We start from the raw sequence: 12,923 nt of genomic DNA, 5'->3' as shown, positions 1-12,923 counted from the left end.
TACAATTTTTTATTCAATATTCTACTATTACCAAGTGCCAACTTGTAGTCGTAACACCGCATATCCTTTTAAAATCTATACACCATTGTTTAACTATTGTGTCTGGAAATGTCGACCGCAAGAGGTTAAGGTAGGCAGTGTAGTTTATTTTTTTAAGAAATGTTTGTCTTTACCGTGAATAAGCTTGGTATCTTTGGTCACCTCTTATAGAACATGCAGGTACTTCATTCACACTGGTACTTTCGAGAGTATTATCGACTGCTGCTGATAAAAACTACCTAATTTTCTTTGCAGCTTCTACTATTATAATATAACACTTGCTTTAGTATTTGGATCCATGATCACACTTTACAAAGCCGATTCGAGCCGTGGTAGCCATGTTGCTAAAATGCTTGCCTCTCACTTTGAGGTCGCAGGTTCGAATCCAGCACAGGCCTAAACCAATGACTGTCGAATAGGTTTTCGAATTCAAGTTTGGATCATAAATGATTATCACGTGCTCAGCGGTGAAGGAAACCATCGTGAATAAACCCACATTCTCGAGAAATGCATTTTCGGAGGGATGTGCTTAAACTATATTATTGTGCTGTATTGGGCTGGTTTTTCCTTCGCGGGTTGGAAGGTGAGACAGGTAGTCGCTTCTGTAAGAAACCGGACCTGTAAAATTTTCAGGTTAGGTAAGCGGACCCTGTGAAAAACGGGATAATGCTAGGGATATGATGTTGATAATGATTACACTTTACAAAACATCCAGCCATTTTAAGTAGCCGTTGTAATTTACAACATAAGATCATGTCTATCTCTCTTTAGGGTAGGCAGAGGCCACAGAATCACACCTACTAAGATCCTGAAACACTACTTTAGCTTCTTCCACTCTCACCCTCATCTTCTTATCGTGTGGTTTGTGAGGTGGAATAACAGCCTCATCAACCCTGGTGTCAGGGTTATTATTGAGCCGCCAAAGGCCCCTGACATGACTCATGTAACGATTACTCACTTACATCAGTAAGTAATAACCGGGACCAACGGCTTAACGTGCCTTCCGAAGCACGAATCATCTTACTTTTGGACAATCAGGTGATCAGCCTGTAATGTCCTAACCAAACTAGGGATCACAAAGTGATTTTTGTGATATGTCCCCACCGGGATTCACCCTCATAAAAAATCAAGAAAAGATTCATGCATGCTCGCCGGTTTAGATGCTTTTGTAGTTTTATCATGGTTAATTGTAACGAAATAAATAACACCTACAAGATAATTATCCAGTGTAATTAGTAATAATTTTAACATCATCGGAGGCTATCAATGTTCGCAAACATATAAACAAAGGAGCCGCTATCAACAGATGCCATGTTACTAAAGGTTATACACTCTTACTCACGGTACGAAGTTCGGGCTTCGAAGAGAATAATAGTCACATACCAGTCGATAAACAATAACATTTTACAAGTACAATAATAACATACCTATTATAATCGACGAAACTGCAGTGCACGGTAAAAATTTTAAAAAGTTAGTGATGTACTGTACTAAACATGATAATGTACTCTGCAATTGTTTATAATAATTTATTACAAGTCAGTCGATTACATAAGATTACTAAATCTTTTAATACGTTTTTACAATAAGATTCCCATTGACATTCAGAATTTGCCTTTCAACTGTTTTAAGACAGTAGTTAAACAAAAACTTTACAAAAAAGGTTATTATAAAGTTAGTGATTATTTAGAAGATATGAATGCATGGGATTAACTGTCTGAGAACTGATATTAGGCAGCTTAATTACTAAAATGTATACCAATATTTTATGTTTATTTTTTATTTTTTTAAAGAACGTCTAGGGCCCTGTGCCGAGGTTTTTCTTGCAGCTTCTTTACCCCGGCTATACAGGTTGTGAGAAGCTGCAGTAGTTTTAGGTGGATGAGACGTTCGTTATGTAAAAATTGACGATTCAAAGTGTAACTATGTTACCTACTGAATAAAGATATTTTTGAATTTGAATAAAAAAAATATCGATTTCGATTTTCTTTTATTTTGGCGCAATAAAGTATATTTGAATTTGAATATCGAATACATTTTTAGACGCATGCGAAAGGTTCAAATCTGGATAACGGCCGTATGGACAGAAGTCATTTCGAGTTGGTCTCAGATAGTAACATGACTAAATGCATTAAATACTATAATGTCGCAAAATTACTATAACACAGCACATACCTACGTCACTGTGCCAAATAAATACATAACAAATAAATAAATGATTATTTGGTTAATGACCCGGGGCCGTAACACAAACTGCCACAAAGCGCGGTAACAAAGAGTTATTGTTTGAAACCTCTACAACCTAGGGGTTATTCATATTCATAGACAAATAATGGTGCTAATTTAGGAATTAGCACTTGGCGTCTGCGCAGACGCCATCTAATTTTATTATAAGTTATACCTGTCTTTTCTGATCCGTTCTCATACAGGCATAAATTTTATAGAACACACGACAATTTTAAGCAGAAATCGAAAACAACCGTCTAAAAATTTTACATCGGCCAATAACCCGACAGAGTTAAGTAGACAGCACGTCAAACGGATTGCATACCAGCGAAATGCCTATTTTATTCGCCCGGGTCAGTCCCTTTCCTTTTTGGCGGATAAGAAAATAACGGGTATAACTTAAAATTAGAAGGTGTCTGCAGGAATCGGTGCCAATACATTTAGTTAAACGGATAAAAGCAGTAGGAGATGAGTGAATATTCCAAAAGTAAAGGCAATAAAGATTCCTAAATTACATAACATAACATCATCACGCCTATATCCCTATATGCGAATAGGCAGAGGTGTATAGTATAAACATTATCTCCTAAAGAGCTATGTTTAAGAGTTCAATTCCCATGTAATAAAGGCCTGTTGCCATTAACCGGGCACATGTCCTGGGAACCACGTGATATCAATTATCTATGATCCAAACATAAATTCAAACTCATAAGTCGAATACAGTGGTTCCTAAATTGTTGTTTTATAATAAGTTACGCTCAAATGCGAATGAACTCTTCGTATAGGTCAATATTAAGTCTCAAGTCGGAAACGATGTGCGTTGAGTAGAGCGAATAATAACAATAGCAATTAGTTACTTGAACATTACATACATATACATAAACAGCCTATATACCCACTGCCGGGCACAGCCTCAATCAACCGGAGAGCGTATGGAGCATACTCCACCACGCTGCTCCATTGCGGGTTGGTGGAGGTATTTGGGCTAGTAGCCCGGACCAACGGCTTAGCGTGCCTTCCGAAGCACGGAATCATCTTACTTTTTCTTACGTACTCGTACGTACGGGGTGTAAGTGACATCGTAACGCATAGGTACTGATTTCAGTTCATGATTCTGAGTTAATATCAAGTGAAATTTTTCATCGCAAATCTATGGAATTGAAAATAACTAAATAAGTTAATGAATTTTGCGATCATGAGCTGAATCATCCTCCTCAGTATTCGGTACGCTGTACGGTGTATACTTATTTAACCTACACCCATTTTTTTTTGTGTCTCTGCCCACAACAGCAGTTTTTTTTACAGTTTTTTTAGGTGTATATATGTGTGTGTGTACCTATATACGTATACCTATTTAAAACGCGTAAGACATCGGTTGCATGGCCTGCAACAGGACATCCTTTCTTTCAACATAAATAGCGAACAGCTAATTTCATATTTCCTTTCAACAACACCCATTGCGTGTATTTAGCACGTTAAGTACGCAGTTACTAGTCTATAACTATTGATCGAGAGAGCCACAATTGTTACGTTTGTAAGCTTTGATAATGTTTGTTTTGATAATAAAGTTGATTTAATACGAGGAAAAGTTAACTCGGAAATAATATCACAGAACAACACAAGAAATCAATAATTGCGATTTAAAATGCGAACGTATTGTTATTTTTAATAAACAATATCTTATTATTATTATTTATATGAAAATTATTTATGTATAATAAACCTTGATAATAGCATACACGTGCAGTAAATGGAGTAACATTTGTTCATAGTTTATCATTATCGCCCGCCAATGATCGCCGGGCAAGACCTCCTGACGTTTGACGTCACAATCACCCGACCCATCCGACGAATAGGTACAAGTACATCACAACAGATGGCATTCGTCGATAGGACATAACTATATCTACACAACTAATTGGGTACCTATAACATTGCATAATAATACACTTGATATTACACAAGGCCTTTAACAGTTCAGCAATTTCTTTAAATAAAATGTTTGTACGTGCTTGCATGAACTATATCGTAACACGGCAATGATAAATAGGATAGTTTCCAACTAGTGAAATCAGTTACTTTTTACTAAACGTCAAAACATGAAATTACTATGGAATTCGTATGAAAAAGCAACCTATGACGTCATAGAAAAAGTGATAGAATGTCGCACTTATTATAACATTTTTCTTTTTAAAATTCATAAATAAGTTAAATAGAAAAAAGTATAATAAGTCCTACCTATAAAAAGTTTCGATTTTTGACTTATCAGGAATATTTCAGAGATCTCTATCTTTTTCTTCCATTTACTGATTTTGGGCTATTTGCTTAGACATAATTATTAATTACACTTGAGCGTAATTGTAGGGTATCTATGTTATTAATAGATTATCTGCCTCCTAAATCGTGTGTATAGTCGACTTATTTCCCTTCATGGTAAGATAACCATTTGTGTAACAGTACCTGTGGGTAGATTATCTTGCCTACAGTGAAACCACCATGGCTATAATGATTAATGATATGTATCTAAAGGTGTTTGACAAGCTTCAATCGAAAAGATTAGGTACTGATAGAATCCGAGAAGTTATCAATTTTGACTAATGAATGAGCAAATAAGGAAGTTTGTCTTTCTCACCTTATTATCGCTGTCGAGATAGTAATACGCAAGTAGGGCATCGTTGTGTGACGTCACGCTCAGGATGTGTTCGAAAGTGTCCGAATCCGTGATGACGTCGTTGTACGACACTCGGAACTCGCTCGCCCGCCTGTTGGATATAACAAGATAACATTGTCATTAAAGGGGTTTTCATAAATGATGATTGAATTTAATGGGAGGAACTCGGTGGCGCAGCGGTTAATGCGCTCGGTCTGAGATTGTTGAAGTTAAGAAACTTTCGCAAAGGCCGGTCATAGTAAAAAAAAAAGTTTTCATCTCGAGCTCATCCGTGCTTCGGAAGGCACGTTAAGCCGTTGGTCCCGGCTGCATTAGCAGTCGTCAATAACCATCAATCCGCACTGGGCCCGCGTGATGGTTTAACGCCCGATCTCCCTATCCATCCATAGGGAAGGCCCGTGCCCGTGACTGATTATGATGAATTTAATGAAAGGCCTGTCCTAAAATGGTATTATTATACTGCCGAATATCAATCAATGAAATGTAAAATTCGCCAATTTCCACATGTTCTGCAAGGCATTCCCTGATGACATAATAACATGAAAATTTTTGGTAGTAAACGTTACGCCTGGTTGTAAGTGGGTGGTTTTTTTTACTCATGTCATGACCTGTTGTCTAACAAACTGCCCTTGAACACTCTTTATTAATTAGTTTGCCAATTTGGCAACCGCGATTTGCGTAAACAGATAGATAGTTAATTGAGACAGTAATGAAAAGATCACGGAAGATATAAACAGTAATATCTAAATTGTATGACCTACGGAAAAGTACCATTTGTACCAAAACAATTTTAGTGTTTATCTGCTAAATTAGAACGGGTTTTTCCATATTAGTAGCAATAAAGCACCGCGAAAGTAATTTAGAGGGCTGTAATTTCTTAATTGTTCCGGGTTTGGGTGTGTTTCCGGCTAACCCCTAAAAATGATGATGAATCCTGCGCCCAGCGTGGGACATGCATATTGTATTTTATATTTGGGTTGTTCATCGTAAAGTGGGGTGTTGAGAGGCGAGGTCACTAACCAACCTAGGCTATCTCCGCCACAAGGCATCGATGACGTCAAACAACATTTGCGCACTTTTGTTGTTATCGCAATGCTCGCTTGTTTCGATCCGCACGGGCGATCGTCGTGACTTTGCTACTGACATTTCACGTTAGAATCGTACTTAATATCGTACTTAATGTTACTGCTTGCACTGAATTATTTGATTTTAAACGCGTTGATCCGAGTAGTATTGTTAAAGTATTCAAACAGCTGAAACTTAAAACCTCGAAAGATTTATGGGGATTGTCTGTCAAATTGATGAGCTCTGTTATTGATATCTTAGCACCATATCTAGCTTACATTTTTAATATGAGTGTTGAAAATAGCACTTTTCCAAATTTAATGAAAATCAGTAAAGTTATACCTCTTTTTAAATCGGGCACAAAATCAGACCCCACGAATTATAGACCGGTTTCTATTCTACCAGTACTTAGTAAAATTTTCGAGAAAATTATTCTCGACCAACTGCTATGTCATTTTAATTTAAATAACTTACTTCACAGCCAGCAATTTGGTTTTACTAAGGGTCGGTCTACAACAGACGCGAGTGTCACATTTGTTCGACACATTTTCGATGCTTGGGAGAAGTCGCAGAATGCCGTAGGAGTATTCTGTGACTTGTCTAAGGCATTCGACTGCGTGGATCACGAGACCTTGCTTTTGAAATTGAGGCACTATGGATTAAATAATGGAGCTCTCAGTTTGTTAAATTCATATCTAGGTGATAGGATACAAAAGGTACAAATCAATAGTACGACTTCTTCGGGCTCTCATGTTCAAATGGGAGTTCCTCAAGGATCCATTTTGGGGCCGTTCCTTTTTTTAGTGTACATAAATGATTTACCTTATGTAGTACAGAACCAAGCTGACATTGTACTGTTCGCGGATGATACTTCTCTTATATTTAAAATCGATAGAAAGTTAGAGGAACTTGACGAAGCAAACAGCGCTGTGTCGCAGGTTCTAAGCTGGTTTACAGTAAATAACCTAGTTCTAAATGCTAAGAAAACGAAGTGTATTAAATTTGTTCTACCAAACGTAAAGAAAGTAAATAATAACATTAAAATTAACGACGAGAAACTAGATTTTGTTGAACACACCGTTTTCTTAGGAATTACTGTAGATTCAAAACTTCAATGGGGCCCACATATTGTATCACTAGCGGGCAAGCTAAGTTCAGCAGCATATGCCGTCAGAAGAATCCGACAACTCACAGATGTACCCACTGCTAGACTTGTCTACTTCAGCTACTTCCACAGCATAATGTCTTACGGTATTTTATTGTGGGGTCGAGCCGCTGATGTAGAAACTATTTTCATTATTCAAAAAAGGGCAGTTCGCGCTATTTATAATCTGCGTTGTCGGGACTCTTTAAGGGAGCTGTTTAAAGAAATAAATATACTGACGGTCGCAAGTCAATATATTTATGAAAACATTATGTATGTGCGTAAAAATGTATCTCTCCTTCCGAGAAACTGTGAAAGGCATACTTACAATACAAGGAATAAAAATAAAATTGTTGTTCAAAATTCTAGATTAAGTAAATTAAATTCATCTTTTTTGGGGTTATGTATACGTTTTTACAATAAAATACCAGATAATATTTTAAATTTGTCAGAGAACAAATTTAAAGCTCACGTGAAGCTTACTTTATGTAAAAAAGCCTATTATAAGATTAATGATTACCTAAATGATAAAAATGTCTGGTATTGAATGTGTTCCTCTAGTTATTAAATAACTTGTAATGTACCCTCATTGATTTAAAAGATGTGTTGCTGTTGCAGTTTCTTGTCATTTCTTCTCCTCAGCCATAACACCTTGCGAAATGACGTAAATTCAAAAATGTTACATTGACCTTCAACAAGTTTATCCATGATAATTACGTTGAATAAATGATTCTGATTCTAACAATTATTCCACTTATATAAGAAAAAGAAAAAAATTGCACAAGATTACGCATTATCAAAACATTTATGTCTTTTAAGTTGTCAAATCTTTATACGCGACGTCTTTACAACAAAAAGGGTCATAAAATAAACTACATACTTTTAATACGTATATGCAACAAAATCGAAAATGAATTGTTAACACATCGTGTCGACCTAAAGTCCTGAATTGATATAACAATTTGTTTGCACAAATAGGTCGCGGTATCATTATCATTAACGAAGATAAATCATCTGACAGCTGTTAAAGGAAATGGCTCATATTGACTCATTATTGAGATACAGATGCATTATGTATAGTGTATCTCATTTGTTTAGACACATTATCTCGCACGCCGCGCCGATGTATGTGGTGATGAGGATGTAGCAAGGATACGACAACTATAGGAGTTGTCTACGATATATGTATTTAAATTAAAAATGTACATAATTTACACTTGTATGGATGCGCATGATCGTAGAAGCACAAGAAGTGATGCTATTTTATAAAATTGATAAGTTAAAATAAAAACTTAAATGGATTTTGCTAACACATGAAATACATCTAAATGTAGAATGTGCGTTATTGTCTTAGCCATTTTGTCATAAACTTCAATTGCATCAAACGATGATGGATCCTGTAGATATTTATTTTCTTAAGCAAGTAATTTTTAAATGTATTTTTTTAATATCTCTTTTTTAATCAGATTAACACTAACGTGTCGTTGGCTTCGCTCTCGCGCACTTCAACAAAGGATTACTAAAGGGTATTTGAGGATGTTTTGTTTATAACAATGTAACAAGTATTCTTATGAATACGTCATTAATCGCTTTATCGAAAACACAAATATTTTCGACTCGCATGAGCATAAGATTAGAAGCGGCACGCGTTCTGTTTTAATCTGAAAACAATGTTCCGTTAATACCCTCAAGGCCGTATAGACATATATCAAGATGAAAATATTACCTACTGACACATTTATTACGAAACGCATTTTTGCTAAATCTATCATTAACTTTATCTGTTTTTGTGTATTATTAATGATTTTACTTTGATACTTGTAGGTATTTACAAACTCTTTTTCTTGTATTGATATGCATAAAAGTATATGTGTTTTTATTTTTAATGAAATTTATGGTTACAATTAAGGTTTTCTTTTCTCTAAAGGACACGCTTACGGCATCCCAGTTAGTTTTTCCTATCTACGAATTAAGATTAAAGAATAATAAAAATAGCATAATTAAAGTAAATACCATAATAACATTGTTTACTATTTCATAATAATCTGGGATAATCTGTTATTGGCCTTACGTTTAATTAATATTTTACATCACACACGCATTCATTGTAACGCTGTCGATTCAAATAAAATAACCGTTACGTGAAAACAATGTTCCACGTGTCAAGAAGTGATATTGTATCTACATATCACAACATAAGAGAGAGTGTCTGCGTATTTAACTCAAGTAATACATAATAGTTATGTTGTTTGTCGTAAACAAATGTATTATGATATAATTAACGGCCTCCGTGGTCCAGTGGTTGAGCGTTAGACTCACGATCCGGAGATCCCGGATGCGAATTCCGGTGGGCAAATATCACAAAAATTACTTTGTGATCCCTAGTTTGGTTAGGACATTACAGGCTGATCACTTGATTGTCCGAAAGTAAGATGATTTGTGCTTCGGAAGGCACGTTAAGCCGTTGGTCCCAGTTACTAGTTACTGATGTAAGTAAGTAGTCGTTACATGTGTCAAGTCAGGGGCCTTTGACGGCTCAATAGTAACCCTGACACCAGGGTTGATGAGGTTGGTAATCCATCTCACAACCCACACGGAAGAAGAAGATGAAATAATTTAGGCTGGATTAATTCGCGAATACAAAATAAAAAACAATCTGCTTAGCGGTTACAAATTTAGAAGCTGATAATTAAGAATACTTGAGAAAATTATCTATTTACATATATTAAAAATTAACGTACTTTTAGCAAAATATGAAACCGTTAATTCCAATGTTTGTCGTCGGCAGTTTATGTCTACTTTATGGTTTTTTATAATAAGTGAATTTTATTTAAATATCAATTTCGTTATCGCGAATGACTACAAAATTCTCAGTAACAAAAACATGGGAAAATGGGACATTCGGATAAGGGCACGAATGCGCGATACAGTCCTTTGTTGTAATGAGTGCCTTTCAAAGCTACGTACACCAAAAAAAAAAGATGGCGTTGTACTGCTTTAACGTGATAATTACCTATTTTCCCATTAATCGGGTACATAATTATTCCAAAATACAGTGTAATGGCAGAGACATGTATGAAAATAATTATTGATTGATATTTGGATCACATATGTATAGAATTATGTTACTACCTATATTGATTCTCTTCATATTGATCAGAATAATAATGGGTAGAAGATGTAATTGTGTCTGCGTGATCCTTTTTTAATAGAAATGATAATCCTTTTTCAATAAAAAGGATCATCATTTATATCCAGAAACAAAGATAAAAGATGCATATTATTATGTCTGTTATCCATGAAATTAAGACGGTTAAACGAAGGAAAATCTATATTGTTCTTGAGTAACTTAGCCTGGAAAGTCATTGGCTTCTTATCACCCGTTCTAGATAGGTACCTCAGAAGAGTTCACTATCTCATAAATATTTATAATACCTACTTACAACTGAATAGAAACTAGTATATATGATGTACAGTCATGAGCAATACATGTACCCACTTTAGGACTCTGTCGCACTAACATATTTGACATTTGATAATACTTGCCTACGGTTTAATTTGTCAAAAAAGTTAATGTGACATGGTTTCAAAGTGTATACATATTAGTACTCGTGACCGTACAACAATTGGGTAGTTTCCTAAGTCAAGAATAAATTATGAAATTCTGATTACTAAATAAAGACAAATCTGGCAAAAATGGATGTAATGATATATATCATTATATTTATTCAATAATTGACGTATCGACTAACGTAGTATTATTTTATTTATTTTTATTATGCTTAGAAGCGTATTATTATAAATAAATACCTATTATAATCTGTTCTGGCACTATGTAATACCACAGCAACTACTGAACAGATACCTAGTGAAACATTTGAATGTTCTAGAAACAGGAAAGTAGGTATTTTAATTAATCGTCCGCCATAAATACACTTAATGAGGTGATTATGATTAATTATTGTTAGTGCTATTGTAATCATTGATATAGCAAATATGGCAAATTGATTTATTGATAAATTAAATAAAGAAAGGAAATAAAAATATTTTAAGAAAGATTGGGTCAAATCAATTTTGTTGGTACACTAACTAAATTGGCCTGCAAAAAAGTACTACGCTTATTAATTACTTTTTCTTTACTTCTTTGAGGCATGATTCAGACCAAGATTCTGAGTTGTAATCAAGTTGAATTTTCTGTCGAAATATTAATGTTTTTTTTTTGTTTTTTTAAAAGAATAGAATAGAATAGAAATAGTTTATTATGAAAGGACGCCACACACAAAAAGAAAGACAACAATATCATATCTTATTTCCACTAAAACAATTACAAAAAAGCAAGAAGGATGTTAGTCGAAATGATCATAAGGTGGTGGTGGACGTCCTGAGATAAAAGGGCCTCACTCAGCACAAGTCGCGGCGCGAACCACGACGCTGATATTATGTGGACCCTATTGGGTGACGCACGAACATCGCGTTCCATAAACATGTGTTAACTCAGAATGATGAGCTGAATCGTCCCCTTACACTCTACACAAGTACATACCAGTAGCCATAAGTACACATGGATGTTATTGACAGCGTAAACAAATACTGAGGGGGTTGATTCAGATCATGATTCTGAGTTGATATCAAATAAATCCAAATAGATTTTCCTATCGGAAAATTTATGAAAATTTTCAGTTTCATACTTTTGCGACAGAAAATTCTACTAGATATTAACTTAGAATCATGGTTCATCATGGTTGGAATCATCCCCCTCAGTATTCGCTACGATGTCACTTACTCCCTGTATACCTATTTACCTTATAAAATTTTGCGCGCTATTCACTATTGGGAAGGATTTGTACAATTCCGTACCAAACAAAAGGGTAAAAATTAATCCTTATGGTGAGACTATATATATCTTTCACAAAACTGATATCCGGAACTACTATGGTATCGAATTGTAATCTTGAATAGTTTTATAGTGCTTGCCCGAAGGTACCTACCATACTATCGCGTAATGATCTAATTTAATAGATATTCGAACTAATGTTTCCTTAATGGAAGGAATAACGGTGAACATTCTAGAGAAAATTCGTTTTTTTTTAGAGATATTGACATAACAAAAGGTACAAGATAAGAATAAAAAAACAAATACATTCGGAAATAAAAAAAAAACAAATTTCAACTACCAAGAAGCCCTTCACAACCCCTTTTTTGTATAAGACTGGACTTTGTGTCTTAATGGTAAGTTTTTGGACATGAGACTGCAATATACATAATTGCATGCGTACGTAATTACATAATAACGGTCCAAAAATAATAATGCTATAAATTACACCTTTTTGTTCTGTTCGAATTCTGACTCGCGGGTTTAGTAATGGACCGCCCAATATCATAGAATAAAGAAAAAAAAATAAGTAATAAATAAATAATAATAAAATAAATAATAATATAGCTATGTGTTCAATACCTAGTTATATGGGTGGACAATTGGAACCCCAGTGCGCTGTTTATCAAAACTTATAAGTCCTGTATTACAAGTAATTTTCTTGAAAAAATTTCATTATTACAAGCATGTGTTTATCTAACTACACTTACTACTACTTACTACACTTGTAAATTATATGTTACAAGTGTGAATATTTATTTCACAAGTATATTTTACAATCCCTCTACTTTTTTTGATAAACGTAATTTACACGTACTTGAGAGTAACTTGAAGCTTGTGAACGGTAGACTTGTAAATTTTGATAAACAGAGCACAGGTCCACCTTGGACACTCCATACAAAAAT

General features: G+C 34.7%; 1 protein-coding gene across 2 annotated transcripts in view; it reads right to left on the bottom strand.

Moving 5' to 3' along the window:
• Positions 1-12,923, bottom strand: part of LOC126366515 (1-acylglycerol-3-phosphate O-acyltransferase Pnpla3-like) — a 30,169-nt gene that overhangs the window by 2,298 nt on the left and 14,948 nt on the right. For both annotated transcript variants that reach the window (XM_050009648.1, XM_050009649.1), the window contains one exon: positions 4,898-5,027. In XM_050009648.1, coding sequence (XP_049865605.1) covers positions 4,898-5,027 — 130 coding nt within the window. The remainder of the gene's footprint in view (positions 1-4,897; positions 5,028-12,923) is intronic.

This window comes from Pectinophora gossypiella, chromosome 4, assembly GCF_024362695.1.
Source record: "Pectinophora gossypiella chromosome 4, ilPecGoss1.1, whole genome shotgun sequence".
NCBI lineage: Eukaryota > Metazoa > Arthropoda > Insecta > Lepidoptera > Gelechiidae > Pectinophora > Pectinophora gossypiella.
The sequence above is the reverse complement of the archived record's forward strand: the minus strand, read 5'-3'. Positions and strand labels throughout refer to the sequence as shown.